Source organism: Octodon degus, unplaced genomic scaffold, assembly GCF_000260255.1.
Source record: "Octodon degus isolate 3935 unplaced genomic scaffold, OctDeg1.0 scaffold00071, whole genome shotgun sequence".
Taxonomy (NCBI): Eukaryota; Metazoa; Chordata; class Mammalia; order Rodentia; family Octodontidae; genus Octodon; species Octodon degus.
In genome coordinates this window covers 9,339,406-9,361,061 of record NW_004524647.1, presented here as the reverse complement: position 1 = coordinate 9,361,061, position 21,656 = coordinate 9,339,406, and the positions used below count along the sequence as shown (strand labels likewise).

The window sequence follows — 21,656 nt, the reverse complement described above, 5'->3', positions numbered from 1 at the left end:
CTTAACCTCACTATCTCACTGCATTTCAAACATCTTAGGCATAATAAGGAACAGGTATTTTTCATCAAGTATTGATATGTTGAACTTCAAGTCCCTACATGATATGATAAAAAAACATTTAAAAATTAGATTATATTTTAAAAATAGGATAAAGAATTCTATGCTTCTCTTGTTTGCACATAAGTCCAAAAATCTCACCATATACAACTTTGAAGCAGGACAGTCCCACAATATTCCTTTTCCTGTCTCTTCAATTCACTTTTCTGACAGGTTTCCCAACCATCTTATGGATCCCAGAAATCTTGCCCTTATAGATAAGAGCTACAGTTTCCACTTTCAGGGAACATATGAACCTCCTCTCTTCCCTTCTAAATCTGGACAAATCTATTTCCCATTTTTTTCTCATAAAAATTCAGGTAATTTTGCAATATATGTCTGAGGGCTTGAGCAAACAAACAATAGAAAATGAGGGTCAACAAACCCACCCGCCCCAACCTGTTGGGAGTATGTGAAAGTACAGCTGCAGTGTTTGAGCCTAGAGACAGCAAACCCAACCTTCGTACTTGTAAGTTTTTCCCCCTTAAATATGGAAGAATAAGCTTCTATCTCTGCTGCCTTAAAAATTGCTAAAATCTTTTAATATCAGGACAAACAGGAGCAATACTTTTCTTCAAACAGATGGATCCAGCCAGGGATTCACTCTGGTATTTAAGGAGACATAGTGGGCTGAGGGTATAGAGAGTGCAAGAGGGAAAAAAGGAGGGCACCAGTGCCACTGACTGTATCAGAGATCTCTGGTAGAAAAATGGAGCTTCAGTGGGCCTATAATACTGGGGATGCATTAAATATGAGACCTAAAATAATGACCACTCTTTTTTTTTTTTTTTTTTTTTTTTGAGGTAGTGTCTTCCTATGTAGTTTAGGCTATCCTTGAACTCAGGCTAACCTCAAACTTATGGCACTCTTCTTGCCTCAGCCTCCCAAATGGTGGGATTACAGGTGTGTGCCACCATACCTGGCTGACCATACTTGTTTTGGGAATAAAGAGATGCATTATTGTCTTTTCTCATTGCAGAGACAAAATACCTGATTCCCAAAGTCAAAGAAGAAAATATTTATTTGGCTCACTATAGAAGTTTCAGTCCATAGTCAGCCGACTCCAAGGTAGTATAACATGTCAGACAAGCACCACGAAGGAGATATAGTTCATGGTGGAGAGCAGGCAGCAAAGCAAGCAGGGGACCTTAGCAGCTTTTTTCTGTCCATTTTATACTCTAGCCCACTGGGATTAAGGTGGGGCAAGACAAATCAGTGGATGATTGAGTAATCACACATCTATAATCCCAGGATCACACACTCTAGGTCCAGCCTCCTCTGAAAAAGACCCACCTAAGCCTACATGGGCTTTGGGGAGCATCTAAACACAAGCCATAGCAATAAGGAAACCTGTTAATTATGAGGAAAATCCAGCGATCATTCATAGCAGATTAGAAAAAGTTTTCCATAAATATTTGAGGTTAGATTCAGGAGAAACAGACACAGGATGTATGAGTAGGCAGACTCAAGTCCTTATAGGCACATAAGTGGCTTACTATGTTTTAACTTCCTTCTCTGGAAAACTCTTCTAGATCTATCTCCATGATTATGGCAGAGTGAAGCAGTAGTCAGAGCTTCTTTACTCTTGCTTTGACATGTCAATTCCAGGATCAAGTGTTCAAACATGAGTTGTTAATTGTCCCACAGTGTTCTATTCCCTTACTAGAAGGGACTGCCTATTAAAATAGAGGGTGGGTTCTCCAATTCTGTCAAAGGCTTTAGGAATAAAGTACCATCTCCATTCTGCATGGAGACCTCAGTTTTCATAAATGTCAAGTCAACCAGACCCTGAATAAACTGTGGCTGCACATTGCCCAGAGACTTCTGAGTCATGGCTCCAATTATTGCCAATAGCCCTCACTTATGAAGATTCGAAACATTGGATTAAATATGGGTCCACTTAAAATGTTTTATGGGAGGTGTTTTGTATCTTCTGATATGGCAGTGTACCCAGAGACCACAAGCTTTTACAATATCTTATTAATCTAGGCCAAGTATAAAAGTCTATCCAGCTAGGTGGGACCAAAGCCCTGCCAGTTTTTGAGCCAGAGGAACCACCTGATATCTTCTGTAGAGACCAAGTGTTTATTAAAGCTTGAAAAGAAGTGGCTCCTGCAGACGAATTAAAATCCAAATGGCAAGGTCCCTTTTCAGTGATCCTTGCCACACCCACTTCAGTAAAGGGGACAAGGCAGATAGCTGGATTCACCATTCTAGAATAAAGCCAGCCCCACCTGAACTGTCTGAGTAAAAAATCAACCAAAAAAAGAAAGCTACTTCTGTGAACCTCTGGAAAAATCTGAGGCTCCTCTTCAAAAAGCAAGAGTCCCATACTATGTCTGGGGGGCAAATGAATAGAGTTATTAATATCCCTGATGCACCCTAGCTCATATAGGCACCTATTTGGGGACTTCTGGTTTTAGTAGAATCCATAATGTGGTGATCCTGCCGTGATACAACTCTCAGACTTCCAGTAGTCTTTCCAATATCCCTCTTTGCCATGCTTTCCTCCCCAAGGGAAGGCAAGAATAAAACTCCTTAGTAAACTTCTCCCAAATGGTATCATGGAAAAATAATCTCTAACTGCTGATCTATCCAACTCATTTTTAAGATAGACCAGGAAATATTCTGAATTATTCCTCAAGATGCCTTGATCCTCTTTGAACTTACTTTCCTAAAATCTCTGAATTCCTCTCTTGGGACCACTTCATGTCATCCTATTCCTTGTCATATGTGTCTCTTGCCCCCTCCACCTAATAGCAAATTTGTCCTTTCAAGATTTCACATGATGGTCTAGACCACAAGCCATGACTTTCCTGATGGCTTGTGGATTCACCTAGCTTTTCCCTTTGAACAGGCAGCTCAACAGTCTCTGTGTTATAGGCAGTATCCATTTTCCCATTCTTACCAGCCTGGCCAGAAAGCCACAACATTCCAAGGCATATCCAGTAGGAATGACCTACAGCCTCTGTCAGCAGGAAACAGTTATAAGAAGATTCATCTGCATCCCATAAAACATTATGAGGATTACATCTCTCAAAGGGAAAATGAGGGAAGAGACCCTAGGCCTGGCTCCTGACCACTGTACATAAAACCAATCAGAAAATGCTACTTTCAGTACCTCATTTGAATCTGTCGCTGTCTGCATGAGCCATCAGAAAAGTATTATTTTCAATTCTCCATATACCTCCTGTAGGAAACCAAATGACAATTGATAGAGCAGTTTAAATCTAGAGCCAGTCCAAGTGAGGTTATGCTAGGACAACTATCTTTTTGTTTTATTTGCATAAAGGAGAAACAAATATGAGAATTTCAAATAGCAAATATTCCTTCCCTTATCCTCAGGGTCTCTGTGAATCTGTTCACTATTACACTCTTGCCCTTTAGAGCAATGAATGTACACCCTCAGTACCTTAAAGGAGAAGGAGATCAGAGAGAAGAGAAGAAAGAGGAAGAAAGGAAGGATAAGAAGGAAGAGGAGGAAAAAGGAGAAGGAAGAGGGCAAGAAGAAGAGGAGGAAAAAGAAAAGGAAGAGGAGGACAAAAAGAAGAAAAAGAGAAAGAGAAAGAAGAAAAAGGGAGAAATAAAATATGCCTGTGTTATGGCACATTCCTATAATTCCAGCATTCAGGAAGCTAAGGCAGGAGGATCACCACAAATTGGAAGTCAGCATAGGCTACGTAGTGAGTTCAAAGCCAGCCTGAACTACATAGTGAAACTATGCCCCCCCAAGGCAAAATCAAACAAATAACAAGAACAAAGCAAACTAGAAATGCTTGAGTTGGTGGATTTAATGATAGTAAGGCAACAATAATATTTTCCGATTTTAATGTTGATAGTTATATTGTCTTGATGTTAGAGAATATGCTCACTTGTAAGAAGTTCAAGTGTTTTTTGTTTTTTTTTAAATTTATTTATTTTTATTTATTATTTATTTGTGTGTGTGTGTGTGTGTGGCCAGCTCAGCCCACCAGGGGGCGGGGCTGGCTGGCATGTGGTGCTGGGGATTGAACCGCGGTCCTTGTGCTTTGCTAAGCTTTTTCTAAGTAGGTGCTTTTAGACCACTGAGCCATCTCACCAGCCCAGAAGTTCAAGTGTTTAAGAGTGATAGAATACTCACCACTTTCAAATAGTTTAGGAAGAAAAGTTGTCTATGTTATTCTCCCAGTTTCTGTGTAAATTTTTTAAACTATATGCTGGTAACAATAGCTAGAAAGTTCTTTAGGAATAGACTTTAGGGATAATAAGAATTGCTGTCAAAAAACAGTTGCAAGTATTCCCAGCAATGAAGTTATCTGGAATCTTAACAGAGAATATTATCACATTTTTAAGTACTCCATCCTCCAAAAGGGAACAGGTCACCTTCCCCCTCACCCCTAAGTTCCAGTACTTGGCCTGAGCCCACTGGGTTGATTTTCACAGTGCCAAGTCTCTTCTCAGTAGTAGTCAGTTGTCTATCTGGGACAGTGCTAAGGGGAAGGGCAGAGCATCCTTAAATCATGAGTTGCATGGCTTCCCAGGGGGTCTTTCTTTGTCAGTGTCTTCTTGCTTCCTAACATCTTAAAAACTGTATCATTACTGCAAGTACATGATTGATAATGGGAATGGATTTCCAGGTCAAAAAACATAGTCAATCATTTCATGAAAACCAGGAAAGAGCTCTGGAAAATAAATAAGCAAGATTGAATTTTACTCCCTAAAAAATCTGAAGTTCAGAACCAATTTCCATCTCTAGTAGGATCATTCAAGTGAAAGAAAAGTTTGGCGGCCCTGTATCAAAATATCTCTTAGGGGCCAGGGAGATGGCTCAGTAGAATAAGCGCTTCCCTGGCAAGAGCAAGGGTCTGAGTTCAATCCCTGGTTCCACCAAAAAAAAAAAAAAAAAAGCACCTCATAAAATCATTATAGACAGTTACATTAGATAGAAATCAATAGGTAGTCAGAAAGGGATTGGACCCTCGAGGAAATCAGTGTACAAAATGAAAACACACCAAAAGCGTGGTTAGAGATCAATCCAAAGAGGGCCTCCAGGTGAGAACCTTCCTTCTTACAGCAACATGTGATGATACTGTAATCAGCACCAAGTGGTCCAGCGGGCTCAGATGAACATTGGACTTATAAGTAAGTAACCAGAACATCCGGATCCACACTCGCTTTTTTTTCTAAGAATGCCCTCATTATTTTCCCATATGCTTACTACCTGACTCATTTCCTTATTGGATCATTAGCTAAGTGACTATAACTTGTCATCCTGTAGGTTGATTGTAGTTTGACCCATGTGATTTTGCTGCATAAATTATCCTGACAAAGAGCCTTGGTAGCCAACTACTCAGAACTCCTCCTGGAAATTTAGGAGCTATTCTTATTTCCAATAAAACTCTCCTAACTTCCTCCTTTGATTCTCCACTTAATTCCTTCATGTTGCGACACCCCAAACTTGGCACATCTGACAGATTGAGAGGTTTTTTTTTTTTTTTTTTTATCATGTCAAAATGACTTTTGGAACCTAAGACACCATGATGAAATGATTTTGGCTAGTACCAATTATAAATCTTAGAAAATTACTAATGAATTCTGCGTACCGCTCAGCTGCTTTCTTCTTAATAGTCTGAACATCCCAGCTGCAAAGCCTGCTAGACTTGTGAAACAGATCCAGAATCAGGTCCCTAATGCCTGTCTAGGGCCGAGGCTGTCTTCCACACTCTTGTGACTTTATTGTTCTGTCCCCTGTGACTCTGCTGGCTCTTCAGGAAGCTGAAAAGCTGGGGGGTGGGGGGGGGACTCAGCTTACAAAACAACAAATGAGACCACTGCTAAGAAGTGCTTGCTCACCTCTCCTTCAAGAGCAAGGGAATCTCCCTTTCCTTTCTTGGGGGAAGCTTGATAAATATTCAAAATGAAGCTGAATCCTTCTCACCAACCCCAGCCCACACCTTCCAGCAGATGAACTTGAAAAAAAACCCTGGTTTGAAAAATTACCGCAAACTATATTGTCATCAAAAAAAACCTTCCTATATTTGAGATCAGAGAACAGAGTGGTAGCACAATTTCCTGGCTGAGCACCCAGTGTAATACTTAAAGAGAGCAGCTCCTGACTGTCACAGACACTGGATGAACTGACCAAGATGACAACCCATGAGGACTGATCCTTTCCTTTGGCGTCCTTCCAGAGCCATGCAAGAAAGAGACTAAGAGCCAGCCAGCATACAGCAGAAAACACCGCCCGTGTACTGTCCTAAGCTGATCCCAAGTGCCAGGAAGATGGAGCCACGCTTGCTGACATGGGGATTACTCACATTTATCATGGTACCAGGCCACTTGACAGGTAAGGGGCCATGAACTGCCCTCTGAATCTTGGGAAGGCTCATGAATGTTCCTTCCCAGGCTCAGTAGCAGAAAGGGCTCAAAGGAGAAAATCCTGAGAAAGAAACTGAATCTTGTCTATGACCTACTGGGGCCTCATTTTATGCCTCAGTGGTCCCCAATTTATAAAGCACTGAATGAGGCTCTCATATTATATACAACTTTGGTAGTTAATCCAGAGAGGAACAGAATTTAGTTTTCTCTACAGCCCCTCTCTCACCTTCTCAAATGGTAGTGTAATAAATACCAAAGGCTCTGGCTGGGGAGATGGCTCAGTGGAATAAGTGCCTCCCTGGCAAGCACAAGGGCCTAAGTTCAATCCCCAGTTTCACCAAAAACAAAACAAAAAATCCAAAGGCTTTTATGGGTCTAAGTCCAGGGTAATTGGCCTGAGACATCAATAACTCAGATATAGGATATTTAACATTTCCGAGAAAAGTTAGCTTTAAGGATGGATTTACAGACTCTACAAATAATACCTAGAAAATTTCTTAGAAGTGCAACTTAATAGAAACTTAAAAAAAATCAACATACTTTCAGAAATTATTTTTTCTACATTTCTGTTTATATATGATGTGAATATGTATAAAAAGGTGCCTATATGTGCTAATTTAATCATCTTGGGTTTTCTCAGATTTTTTTTTAACAAATAGAACTCAAGTATTTAATACCTCAAACCATCCTTCTTAATTGTATGAATTTTCTAATATCTTCCCTTGACAACCCAGAAAAATAGATAAGCTTTAACAGTATACATTTTTTAAAGTCTATAATATCATATCCTTAATGTCTAGAAATAGACTCCTGATTGGCTGTAGGAAAAAATGTTAGGAAGGGAAAAATGGGTATTGTGGCTGGCTTTCCTCACAATCTGCACCCTGATTTCTCCAGCGTGTTCTTTCATCTTGCTTTTTCCCCTTTAACTCACCCCAAGCTTACTCTGCAGAGCCAGTTCCTTCCCTTACTCTTTATCTTTACTTTCTCAAATAAACCTTGTCACTGTTTTTTGGTTTTTGTTTTTTGGGTTTTTGTTTGTTTGTTTGTTTAAAGGAAAAAAAAATCGCATGCAAACATTTGTTTGATTGTTGGGGAAGTGCTACTTGAGTTGGGTGCTTTGCTGACCTGCTTACAGGAGCTTGCTTCCTTTGGAGTAAGAGGGCAATGGTTTTAGCAAGGGCTGTAATGTAATTCCTCCTCAGCAGGGTCTTTGCCAGATTTGTCCAAGCTACAACAGCAAAAGCTTTGCAATCAATCCTGTCCTATTGCTGGGAACAGATTTGCAGCCAACTTGGGTTCTTACTAACCCTAAATGATCTAACTGAGGATTACAATGGTTTTGGAGACAAAGGAGCAAGTGAAATATCACAGGCATACTTTCTTTTACTCAGTCCTGCAAAACTCTATTGAATACATCATAAGTTCCTTTTCAACACTGTAGGAAATAAAAATATGAACATAACAGGGTGCTGACCTTTAAAAGCTTTCTACCTTGCCAGGAGAAGGGAAGCATAGGTAGACTAACAGTAATGCAAACTGGCCTACGATGCCTTCTACAGGACTGTGGTGTTGACAAAGAAGGCTTTGGGATGGTGACAGGTGAATAGGGCCTCAAGGGACTGGGATATTTCTGTAAGTGTAGATCCCAGATAGAAATGATATACAAAGACTCAGGCAACAATTAGAGGAAAACAAGTGGCCTGCTGTGTTCTCTGCACCAAATAGGGATGTGAGGATATCATGAATTGAGAATTAAAACGTAAAGCTGGCTGTAGTAGCACACACCTGTAATCCCAGCACTTCGGAAGCGGGGGCAGGCAGATCACCATGGACTACACAATGAGGTCAAGGCCAGCTGAACTACATAGCAGAACCCTGTCTCAAAAATCTCAAGAGCCTGGAGAAATATCTCATCAGACTAAGCACCTCTTAGGCAAACACAGGGATGGGGGTTCAATCCCCGGCACCACATGGCTCACCCACCCCACCCCCAGGCCGGCTGAGCCGGCCACCAAGACCTGACATGGTGGTGCACGCCTATAATCCCAGCGCTGGGCAGGCTGAAAACATGAAGATCACTATGAGTCCAAGCTGTGTAGTGAGACCCTGTACCAAATACATTAAAAAAAATGAAAAGCCCAAGAAACAAAACAAGACTAAAAATGTAGGGTGAAGTCAAATAAATGACCCAAAGCCTTTGATATCAAGTTGAAACTCTTAAAATTCATTTGGATAAGCAATAAAAACCTGTTATAAAACTTTAAAAACTATGATTCCTAAGACCTTCCATGTGGCAGACATATAGTTCTTATCCTACTCTAAAACAACTTCGTGGGCTGGAGAGATGGTTCATACACCTGCCTGGCAAGAGCAAGAACCCAAGTTCGAGTCCTGGTGTGGCATGTTGTGCTGGCTCCAGAACACCGAGCAAACTGTGCTGGCATTGAAAATGGATGTGGTGGTACACCCCTGTAATCCTAGCACTAGGAAGGCTGAGACAGGAAGATCACCATGAGTCTGAGTTGCTACCAAGACCCTGTATCAAAAAAATAAAAATAAATAAAATTACTTGGCAGTGTGGATATGATGAGGTTGTAGATAAAGAACCCAAAACCCAGAACCACACAAGCGCTGACAGGGCCAGAGCTTCTTGGTTTATGCCCTTTTGGTGCACTGCCAACAGGGTCAGAGGTTACTCTGGCTTAAAGTAGAGGGAGATGAGATCTGGTGCTTGGAAATAGGTGTGAGGCTCTTCAAATAGCTCAGAGGCAAAAAAGGGAATAAAATGGATTGAGTTTATGGCACCAATAGATGGTGCAGGAATCACTCACTCCAGGGGAAGAAATAATCTCATCTCAGACTTTCTCTTCTAAGAGGAATCTAACCTTAAACAAACTAAGACTTTTTCAGGCCTTAGGGATGGGAGATCTCTTTTTTAAAAAATCAAGTGAACAGTCAAGAGATACAATTTCTAGCTGATTCATAAGGCAGATTTTTCATTCTGAAAATTTCCAAAGCCACCACTTAAAGTTGTGATGAGGTCCAGGGGATGTATTAGTCAATTTGAGTGTTTTTATTCTCTATATTACTGGGTCCTGGGATGTGGTTAAAAAGAGAATTCTCCTGATGTTACCAACACAGCACATTATTAAAGGCATCTTTCTCCGAATTGTGGAAATTCTGAGTGTTTACATGTCTCTTAATGATCTCTCTTTTGTTCTAGGAATTCTATGATCAAATCTTTATCTCCTAGACTCAAAAAAGCACAGAAAACCATTATGGCAGTGTGTTTGTCTAATTATCCCTTCTTATAAGGACTTTTGCTCATACTGGAGTTTCCCACCAATGTTTTACCCTTCACATTTAATCCTTGAGTTGTTCTAGATCCCCCAAAATTATTGCTACTGTGTTTTGCTTCCTCAAGCCAGACTTGAAGTGGTAGGATTTTAATATGCATTGAAAATACCTTATAAAACAGCCACTACTTTCTTTAAAATAGTATGTCTTAAATGTGCAGTTTGGTATATTGTCTGTACATGTGCTCTCTTTCTTCTTTTAGACTTGAGAACTGAAAGGAAAAGAATCAGTTCTACATTTTGGTACCAAACAACTGATTTTACGGATTCATCAATTAGAGATGCTAGTGAAGAATAGTTAATGTACTCTACAGCTCCACCATGCCACTCATTCCAGGGATTCCTTGAATCTATTTGGCTAGGGCTAGGAAGATAGCTTGGTGGTCTAAGCACCTGCCTGGGGGAGGGCAAGGACCTAGGTTCGATCCCTGGTACCGCTTGCCGTGCCAGTTCTGCACCGTGCCAGTCACTGACACCAGTTGTGGTGGTGCATACCTGTAATCCCAATGCTGGGGAGGCTGGGATAGGAGGATCACTATGAGTTTGAGCTACATAACAATACCCTGTACCAAGTAAATAAATCTTTTTTATTTTATTTTATTTTATTTATTTATTTATTATTTTTTTTGCGGAACAAGGGATTGAACTCAGATCCTTGCGTTTGCCAGTCAAGCGCTTATCCTACTGAGCCATCTCTCCGGCCCCCAATAAATCTTTTTTAAAAAAGAATTTATTTGGCTAAAGCCTTGGTACTCTGAAAAATTTTTTAAATTAAAAAAATATTTTTTTGAGGCAGAGCCTCACTGTGCAGTCCACACTGGCTTTGAATGCAGTATGTAGCCTAGTTTGGCTTCAAACTCACAGTGATCATTCTGCCTTAGCCTCCGAAGTGCTGGAATTGCAGGTGTGCACCACCGTACTCAAGCCTTGGCATTCTGGATGTCACTCTGTAATGTTTTATGGAAGTCATTTCAGGGTATAGACACCCTTAAAGCACGCTATTCCTCCACACAGTGGCTATTCACAGTAATTCCCTACTTCCTTAGTTGCCCAATGATGAATAAGAATTTTACAGATAAACAGAATTCCTCTGGGAAATGTGCCATGCCAATTGAGATTTGTGGGGAATAGAAGGAGGAAGAAAACAAACTTTTCTGGAAGAGGAAAATGGAGCAAGGCACTTTCTAGTGATATCGGTGGGGAATGAAGAGAAGAAATGCAGAAATCTTGTCAAACTGCTCTCTGTGAAGGGAAGTAGACCAAGAAACCTCAGAATTCCTTTCCAGTCCTATCACTCTATGTCAAGAATTCCGAAAAGAAAAAAAAGCTCTATTTCAAAAGTACTTTCAGACACTGGGCATGGTGGCACGTGCCAGTAATCCCAGTACTTAGGAGCTAAAAATAGAAGAATCACTACGAGTCGGATCTGTGTAATGAGACCCTGTAGACCCTGTACTAAATACAAAAAAAAAAAAATTTGAAGTACTTTCATCTGGGTATAGTGGTTCATGCCTGTAATCCCAGCACTCGGGAGGCTGAGGCAGGGGGATTGTCATGAGTTTGAGGCTGCCCTGGGCTACATGGTGAGACCTTGTCTCAGAAAAGAGAGAGAAAGAGAAAGAGAGAGGGGGGAGAGAGAAAGAGAGAGAGAGAGAGAGAGAGAGAGAGAGAGAGAGAGAGAGAGAGAAGAAAAGGAAAAAAAGTATTTTCAAGTGAGGGTACTTTTGGAAGTACAAAATTTTTCCTGTTGAAGACATACTCAACAAGGTCAGGGTGAAGAGATCATGAATGTCAGCCTACCAAAACCTGAGAGCTCATTGTAGGTTATTTCCAGCTCTTAAGACGTACTGCTCAGCACTGTATGTGACCCACTGCTTCTGCATGGCTGCAGAGGTGCGTGTCAAGGCAAAGCTGCTGCACAGACAGACCTGCAGCACTGTTAGTCTTTTGCTTGGTAAACACCCTTCTGTTCGTAGTGTCCTTGTTTCTCACAAGAGAGCTTTTATCTGAACAGGAATTTACCTCTTTTCTCTTTATCCTGAGTCATTCACTAGGAGGAAAGGAGAAAGGGCCTTAATTCAATTGATTGCTTCAAAAAATTATAAGCCCTTCATCTGTGAGCATGTTCAAATAAGGATGACACTGAAATCGAGGCCTTTTAAATTCTAGCCCAGTACTCCTGGCACATCTTTACACGGATTTGAGGTGATACTCCATCATCTATCCATTCCTGCATTAGAATTATAGAGATGAACAAGATCTGCTGATGGTTGAACAATGGAGAGAAACAAATGCTGAGCAGCTCCTGTCTTAAAGTCTGTCCAGGGAAAGCCAACTGTATTTGCAAATGAATTAATGCCCCATCACTGATTTCTCCACCATGTTTTCCAGTAAGTCACTCATTTAGTGGAAAATAATTTTACAATTACCTCTAGAAATTTTTGGTATTTATCCTCTAAGATTCTTCAGATAGCTATTGGCAACTTGACTGACTTTAAGGTACTCTGCAATTTATTTTCATCAGTAAGAATGCATAAATTTCACTGGGAAACATTTTTGAAGCAAAGGTTCCCGACACCAACTGCACATTAGAGTGTGCATCTAGAATATTCTAAAAGTGATATTCAGACTTTTAAGACCAATGAAGTCAGACTCTCTGGGGAGAAGTACTAGAAATAACATTAACATTTGTGGTAAGTTTCTCAAATGATTTAAGATGCAGTTAGGATTGCATTGTATGACATTAGGGAGACAAAATGATGATTCTCATGGTTGGATAGTTCTGTTATTCTAGTTCTACTCACTGAGAACACAGAGTACTTCTCAAAGTATAACACATTTGCAAGTCAGTTGAGGTCTGGTTTGGAAGGGCTGAATTTGCTGCCTAAGATCCTAGCGCAGACAGGCTTCAATAGAGAGCTTTTGCTGCTAGCACACGGACCTCATTTTGAGCAGCTGGGCTATCACATGATGGAAGAAATGTATTGCTTCTATCCACACAGAACTTGCAGTTAAAATGAGAAAACAAATCTGGAAAAGACCAAATAATGTCATAAATGATCAGACTAAACAAAGCAACATGTTATCTGGGTAATAAGGAAAGACTTCTCAGAGAATGTAGCTCTGAGCTAAACTAGCTCTAAATGGTGCTTCTAGGCCTGAAGAGCAGAATTTTATAATATTTCTGCTGAAGTTATATACATCAAGCATACTTCATGAGTAGCAAACTAAAGAAAATTTGTCATATGTGTATATGCATTTTTGGTGAGCATATTGAACACAATGAGGCTTTAAGGGCCTAGTGATTCTCTGATAAGGATTAATAACATTGCTCAAACAAAAAGATTTGAGGGCACATCATCTTACTTTGATCCTGTGGTATCTGTAGATGTCACTGGTCTCAGGCAGATTTCCCTGACATGATCATTGTTAAACGGCATGACCAGTAGTACCACATAACACCCCTGGCTGACAGTCAAAGAAGCCCTGGGTGTTATTTCCCTACATGGAAATTTCTCACCCTGCCCCAGCATCAGCTACTTGCATACCCCAAGGCTGGAGTCTCAGGCTTCCATCCTGACTTCCCATTCCCTCCCTACCATACTGCCACCAACACACAAGGCCTTTGGCCAGTAGCTGTCAAGCCAGTACCAGGCACCTTGTATACAGAAGGGCTTTGGGCAGCAGAAAAGTCTCAAGCGCTAAAGTGTGAGTAGCACGGGTGGGGGTTGATCAGAAGGCTACTGTGCTGGGAAAAATGGAAGGAAGAGCTAAGATATGGGTCAGAAGCATGCAGATCCTGTGAACAAGCCACTGGTAGTCCTGCCCCAGGTGAAAAACGTGGCTGGATGTCTCACCTTTCTCAGGGTCTCCTTGCTATACTAGACACAGTGTAAGAATACTCTGTGGAATTGGACAAGTTGCAGTTAAGTAGATATTCACCACCTCACCAAAAAGACTGAAAGAGTAGTTGTGTTGGGGGAGGGGTAGGAGAGAAAGAAGGAAAGAGATGGGGGGTTAAAATTAGAGCATTCTGAGCTACATCCCTATCTCTTTTTATTTTACTTTGAGACAGAGTCTCACTAAGTTTTCCAGATAGACCTTGAACTTGCAATCATCCAGCCTCAGCCTTCCAAGTAGCTTGGATTATAGGCATGTGATGCTAAGCTAGAGCAATGTATTTCTGAGGAGTACAAAGAAAGCTGTAAGGATGTAACTGGTTCCTTTTTAGAAGAGTGTGGAAACCAGTCTCCAATGGGCCTTGATTTCCTACAGCAAAAGAGAAATGAACAAAAGAGCCAAGTTTTGAGCTGAGAAGCAGATGGTTGCTTTTCAAGCCCACGTGAAAATACTGATCCTAATACCTATTTACCTTTCATGCTTGTTGACGTTAAACCTTGTTCCAAGGAACAATCACGAGTATGACAAGAGCGAATGTTCACTGCCTACGTGCAATCTTCTAGGTATTGCACTGATACATAGTATTGCTTTGGTTACAACTCAAAAAAAAGTTAGGTCTTACTCTTGTCCAAATTTTACACAGGTCAAAGTGTGGCTTGTGGAGGTTAAATAAGTTGCCAGGTGCAACACAACTAGAAGGAAGCTGGGATCTGAGTCAGTCCTATGCCTGCCTTTTTATTACTATTCTAAACTGCCGTATGGGTCAAGGATACATGTTCCACATTAGCAAACTAGTGGATCTGTGCCTTGAAAAGTTGAGATAAGAATGCGCCAAGCTATGTCCCACATGTCCCTTCATGGCTCTGCATAAATTAAAAGCTCTGGCCCACAGCTCTGTGCCACAGCCACCACACACACAGGTTCCTTGGGTTACTTGGAGCACTCAGTCTCCTTTAGGAGCTCTCTGGCCCTGCCTGGTCCTTGGAGTCTGGCTTCTCTTGATCCTTTTCTTTGCCTTCAGCCCTTCTTCTACCCTCAAAGAGCAGGTACCTCTCTAGTTGAGGTATCTTCCTTGCATTCGATTGTGCTTCAAAGAAAGCATCACAGTCAAGTCAGCCCTAGTAGCCGCAAAACAGAGGAAATTCTGAGCACCTCTGGGCATGAGTCACCAACCATGTTCAGGAATTGCCGTCTCTGCCCACAGAATCACCCACTCTTTTCTGTTTGGGACCAAAATAGATACCTTCTTCAGAAGCCTGTTGCTTTCTGTACTCTCAGCAGTACAAAAAAAAAAAAAAAAGTAAAGGATAGCTCCGGGTCTAGATGTGAAAAGTGGCTGCACCAGTGGAGACGACAGTGAATGAGACAGGAGGAAGAGGGAGGGCTCAGGGTGATGAAAGACAACCTCTTGCTTAGGGAAGGACTTCCGGTTATTTGTCTGTTTCTTTGTTCATTCACTCACTGAATATTTAGTGCATAACTGCTACGAATCTTACACAGGGTTAGAGAACCAGAGATGAGTACATCTCAATAGTTGGCCTCCAAGACATCACTGTCTGACAGGAGGAAAATGTATCACAAGGCCCTCGTGCCACAAGCCAAGTGCAGAGACGCGAGTATAAAGAGCTGACAGAACACACAGGCTGACGTTCACGACTCCTGCCAGACATCCTGTCAGTAATTACCTCTCGGTGACATTCATGTGTGGAACAGAGAGTAGGTAGAGAGCTCTGTTTTACTGCTTTTAACTACTAAAGTTATTAAAATCAAACACCTGTCAAAGTGTCCTACATTTTGAATTTAGACAGAGGATATACAGTTTTCTTTGTTCAAGAAATTCCCTTAGGAATATTTCAGGTAGGAACATTTAAGCTCTTTTAATAACAAACCAATTCTTCCCACAGCCCCCAGAATCTTACAAGCACCATTTATAGACAGTGCTGATCAACTGCCGCACGGCCAACATCTGGGCCTCTTTCTGTATCTTAAAGCTGTGCAAAGGGAAGGACTCTCATTACTCTGGTTTACACTAATACAATGCAGTTGTTTTTTGTTTGTTTGTTGTCCTCTCTCTTTGTTGTTGAGAGGGGTTATTTGTTTTTTGGGAAAGTCTTTTATTTTTAAGTCAGGATCTTGTTATATTTCTAGGCTTACTTTAAATTCACTGTGTATGTAGCCCAGGATGGCTTGTGCTTTTCATAGTCGTTCTCCCTCATCCACCCGTGTGCCACCAGGCCCAGCTCTTTCCTCTCTCTTCCTCCCTTTTTCTTTTCTTTTCTTTTCCTTCCCTTTCCTTCCCTTCCTATTCCTTCCCTTTCCTTTACTTTTTTCTTTATCCTCACTTCCTCCTCTATTTCCTTCTTTCCCTCCCTCTCTTCTTTCTCTTTTCTTCTTTCTTCTTTCTATGCTGGTAGTCTAGTCCAGTGCCTCATGAACACTGAGAAGGCTATCTACCACTGAGCCATAGTCCCAGCCCTTATTATGTTTTTTTAAAGCAAAGAATTGGTATCCTTTCAAATATATATAATTTAAATATTCATGAAACATAAATGACTTTCATAAAATATGTTCATAAATGATGAAACATTAAAATATATACTAAATATACATGTTTTAATCAAATGAGTGCCTTGAAGAAATTGGCCCATCTTCTCAGTGAAAGATCACTATATCATGTTACCAAGTAAAGGGCAAAGGAATGGTTTCTAAAGTTTTGTTCAAAGTCCTCTGACGTCTAGGTTGACATCAGCCTCTTCCTGCGGCACTCTGAGAGTTTCCCAGAAGTTTTGGGGATGTTGACTGTGACACTTCACAGGCTGTGGGCAGGCCATCACAGGCTTCCCTGGCTGATTAAACCCACAGAGCCTGCAACCCAGCTGAGTACCCTGTGTGGTATCTACTTCCGGCCCTGTGGTAGTGACACCTCTCTCAGAGCCTGATTTAGAACAACAATAACAAAAAACCTTCATAAAGAGAAAACTCTTTATTTTAAGTGGAAAGCAAAACCAACAAAATTGTTTTAGGGCTCTTTAGAGTAATGGGGCAGTTTCCTCAGACTTCCTGCTGCCAGCCAGCTTGTGCGAACCGCACAACGAGAGTGTGAACTTCGATGTTATGTCCTTGCTGGTCTCTTCACTTCTGCTTTTCACTGCTTCTCACACACCAGACCATCACTTTCACTTTTTCTCTCTTACAGTTTCTGAAGTTCCATTTCTCTTGCCTGGTTTTCAAAGGCCTGTGCTGAGGAGCAGCAGGCCAGAGCATGCCAACGCCACAAGGGCCCCAGACTGACACCCTCCACCTCCTCCTCCTGGAAACCATCACAACTGCTCAATGTTTCCCCAAGCCAGCCACATGCTCCGCATCTGTTATCTCATGGAGTTCTCATTATAGTCCCAGAAGATAAAGACCTTATCACTATTCTCATTTGGCAGATGAGGAAAATGAGGTCATGAGACAGAAATTCACTAGCCCATTTGACCAGAATCCATGCTCCTACCGCATACACAGGAAGCAGCCCAGGAAAGGGTGCTTGAAGCCACACTTTGATCCACCCTCAAATTAATCTCATGAATCTTTGTCCTTGTTCAAGGAGCTGTGACCACTCTCCATCACATGTGGAACTCACATCCATGTCATCTGCCCAACACTCCCTCTTCTTCCAACATAGACCATCTATCTGCACTTCACACATAACACATCCAAACTGTCTGGTCTCCTCTTGTCCTTCACCAAAATCTCCTCACTTATGATTTCCAAGCTTGGCTCTCTGGGGAATCTACTCTCATTACTAGAATCGTCTTCTACATATCTACCTGCCTACTGAAATTCCTCCTACCCAGAAAGTACCTTCAGAGAATGGTAAGGACTCATGAAGTTGGGAGTCTGATAGGCTGAAATTCTAAGCCCAGCTTGGAACTTGTGCAATTCTACTTTTCTTTATAGAAACCATGGCATGCCATTGCACATAGGCACAACCAAGTTGGAAGAGATGAGATGGTGGTGGTACAGTGAACATGGGGTAAAGAAAGGGAACGCTAGTCTGGGAATGCAGAGGGTTGCCTCCAAGGGTCCAGGAAGTCTCCTGGGGACAGCAGACAACTAACAGGAGGCCTGCCAAGCCACCAGGAGTTAAGAAGATAGAAAATAATTAGTGAGCACAGTGTGAGTATAATGTTAACTATGTGTCAACTTACTGGGCTGAGGGATTTCCAGAAAGCAGGAGAAAGCTTATTTCTGGATGTTTGTGAGGATGTTTCCCAGAGATATAGCTGAGTTAATCAGGATGAAGAAAAATTTAATTTGTAGATGGAGCAGAGAAAACTTACCTTCCTTAATAAGAAGGGACATTGTGCCATCTACTGAGGGCCCTAATAAAAGAGAAAGATGGAAGGAGCATAGAGACTCTTTCTGAGCTGGGACATCCACTTTCTTTTGCGTCAAATATTGTTTCTGCTGGACTTTGGCCCTCAGCTCACAGGACTTCAGAATCGGTGGTCCTCCAGTCTCAGGGCTTTGGTCTCAGACTAAATCACACCTAAACTTTCCTGGTTCTCAAATTGAACTAGAGCACCAGCTCTCCTGGCTTTTCAGCTTATGGATGGCCTCTTCTAGGACTTCTTGGCTTCCATAACCACATAAGCCATTAGAAGTCCCCTCCTATACATCCCTGTACAGCTGATTCATTGCTTCTCTGGAGAATCCTGGCTGACCTGAGTAAGGCCAAACAAATGAATTGGTGAGTTGCTAGAACTTCACACAGTTTATTTTCTGAAGCAGTCCTACCAACCCTCTTTCATAAGCATCTTTAGCTGTTGTGACTACCTTGATGTCCTGAATAGGTTCTAAATAGCTCCCTTTCGTAGTCATTTAAACTGTGGGGAAGAGCCAGAAGTCTCACTGTGCATGGTTTTTGTTTTTGTTTTGCAGAACCAGGGATTAAACTCAGGCCCTTGCGCTTGCCAGGGAAGCGCTTATTCCACTAAGCCTTCTCCCCGGCCCCCAGTGCATGGTTTTAACCAGACTGCCTTCCTGTTGGGTGGCATTCTGAAGCAGCATTTACCATAGCTCACAATGGCAGGCACAAAAGAGAACTCCAGAACTTCTTCCAAAAGGGGCAAGAACAACGGGATTAAGTATGTTCAAAGGAAGGGGGGGGGAAGGAAGGGGGAGCATTTTGAGTATGATAAATACAATGTGTCTTCTACTGTCATCATTTTTTAAAAATTTAACCATATACCACATTTTTGATCATCCCTTGTAGCATTTTATATACACTTGTAGGACCTATCTGTATGTTTTTGTTGCAGACTATAATATACCTTATTTACTTCAACTATATTATTTTTATTATGGATTTTAATTGTGATATATAATATAACGTAAAATAATAATTATGCTAATTTTCATGAATAGTAATAAGAAGCTCTTTCACATGGCGGCTGTGGAAATAACTTATGCCCACCACAGTGTCTCATTTGCATTAGAGTCTTGGCTAGTATGGATGCGTTTTTCAGTGGCCTGGAAAAGCACCTGAGCAAGGTCAGCTGCTGGCCTTTCCCCAGGGGCCAATGCTTCTGACACCCACTGGGTGACATACTAGCTCTTGTTAGCGTTTTTTACATTTGTCCTGGCTACTTGTAGAGACACAGCCCACTGTCCCCACCTGGTTTGGAAAAATTCTGGGGCAATGGAAGGCTGATCTCCTGCCAGCACTGGCTAAAGGGCCAGGCCAGCTCAGTAGCTGGGGGCAGCCCAGTCAGCAGATGATTCAGAGCAGTCCTCTACAAAAACCTTCAAGACACTTTTGGTTTTCGGAGGCCAGTCCAGGAGCACAGTCAAGGGCTTTTGGTTCCATGTGACCTGCAGTCTTAGCGTAACCCTCTGGCGTCGTGCTCCCCACCCCACTAATCCCACCCACACCTGAATGTCACTGTGCTTCGCAGAGTGCAAGCGTGACCATGAGTGTGACTGTCGGGGCAGGGCATGGGGGTGTGGGCACAGGTGTGTGGTGTGCCTGCCCTGAGGGCAGCATGTGTCAGTGTGACCCACCCTTGTCAGACACTGGCAGGACTGAGCCACACTGAGGAGCAAGGCTCGGTGTTTCTCCTTTCACCTTGTGGACTTAAGTCTTTACCCTGCACCATATTTACCTACCTGGTCCTTCTTCAAAATCTCAGGGGAAGTCCCCTTTATATCCAGTTGAAATCTCCTCATCAATATGGTTTAATTTCTCAGAAAATTCTATTTGCTGAAACTGTGGGTGAGAGTCACAAATTTAGTGTATTTTTACTAAAAATATGATTCTGTGTCAAGAAATTGGTTTCCAAGATTTGAGGGGAAAATTGCCTTCAAATTTCAGAGAAAGAACACGAATATATTTCTTTCTACTCCCCCCACACCTTTGTTTTTCTTATCTGATAGTACTTTAATTTTAATCAGGTTGACATTCTGTGGTAAACTTGTGGTTAACTCTTTCATGCACTGAAGCCTGTTATCAACTGAGGAGATTCAGGGCGGGAGAATTAACCAACCTCTAACGGTCCATTTACTGAAGCATTTGAGAGGCCTAAACCTGACAGTAGAGGCAGCTGGACAGAGGAATGCTTCCTCTCCTTGTCTCCTTTTTGGTTTCAAAGAGAAAATAATGAAAGTCTCTCACCCACTGTCCTGTTTTGTGCTTGCTTTTATAATGAGTGTCCATTTAGGCACCAGTGTTTGAGTCGCATATTTTTGGTGTATGGAAACTCTGACCATCTGACACATCCAGTGGCCACCACAGTGTCGGATTTGCATTAGAGTCTTGGCCAATATGGAATCTCTGATAAACTGGGGTCAAAGGCCACAAATGCTCAAGGATGACCAGAGCTAAGGTAGTGCAGTGAAAAAAATGCTAAGAAGCTCAGCAAGATTTAGGCACTGCACTTAGAAGCTAAACTAGGAAGCAAAAAGAGAAAAGGAAAACAGTGGCTGGAAGGTGACTGCAACACAAATCCTCCATACCATCACAGTCTTTTAGGCTATACTGTTCTTTGCTCTACTTATAAGTGTATATAAATTTTCACATCACTATAATGATGCCATTTCCCTCTGGGAAGCTGCTTTAGATTTAACCATGTTTGCTGAATTCAACTGCTGAGAGTTGAGATTAGTGATGGAGAAGGTACGTTTGAGAAATAAAATTGGGAGTCAGACTGCTGTGGGAGGACCATGGAGTCAGAGGAGGGACATTTCCTTCCTCTAATAAATTTCCATATCCATAAATGAAGAGAAAAGACCCCCACTTGTCACCTTCCTGGAAAGAAGCTTTAGAAAAGAATCAGTGATCTAAGGGCTTGACAGGTTGTTATGAAAAAACTATTTGTTCTATAAATATTAAGGGGTTTTTTTGGTTTTGTTTTGTTTTTTTGTGGAACTGAGGATTGAACTCAGGCCCTTGCGCTTTCCAGGGAAGCACTTATTCTACTGAGCCATCTCCCCAGCCCCATATTAAGTTATTAAAATTCAAAACAATAGAAAAAAGCACAAAGATTACTAGATTACTAGGCATCATTGATGATCATCGGAATTTAGGAGATGCTTACATTTTACCTCGGTTGCGTCATTCCTTTCTGTTTATTTTTAATACCTGATGCGCATGTAGGGAAGTGCCCCCTTTTCCAACTCCATCTAATTCTTCCCCTCAAGTAATTGTTCTCTTCAACATGCCTTGTACCTCCCAGCACAAAATACATGACTGGCTTATTTCATATTGCAAATATACATAAATAATACGTTTGCTTTTGCAACTTTTTTCTCACAACCTAGCTTTTGAAATTTTTTAATGATGCTGCTTATGTTTAATTGTTGTTTATTATTCTAGTATATGAATAAACCAGAACTCACTAATGTAATAACCTTCTGGCTTTTCCATGTTGCAAGGAATATAGTATCATCTATTTATTT

General features: G+C 41.5%; 1 protein-coding gene across 1 annotated transcript in view; it reads left to right on the top strand.

Moving 5' to 3' along the window:
* The first annotated feature begins 6,217 nt into the window (after nt 1-6,217).
* Nucleotides 6,218-21,656, top strand: part of Il2ra (interleukin 2 receptor subunit alpha) — a 44,048-nt gene continuing 28,609 nt past the window's right edge. Inside the window, exon 1 of the mRNA XM_023719791.1 lies at nt 6,218-6,421. Within this exon, the coding sequence (XP_023575559.1) occupies nt 6,358-6,421 (64 nt within the window). The 5' untranslated portion in view covers nt 6,218-6,357. The remainder of the gene's footprint in view (nt 6,422-21,656) is intronic.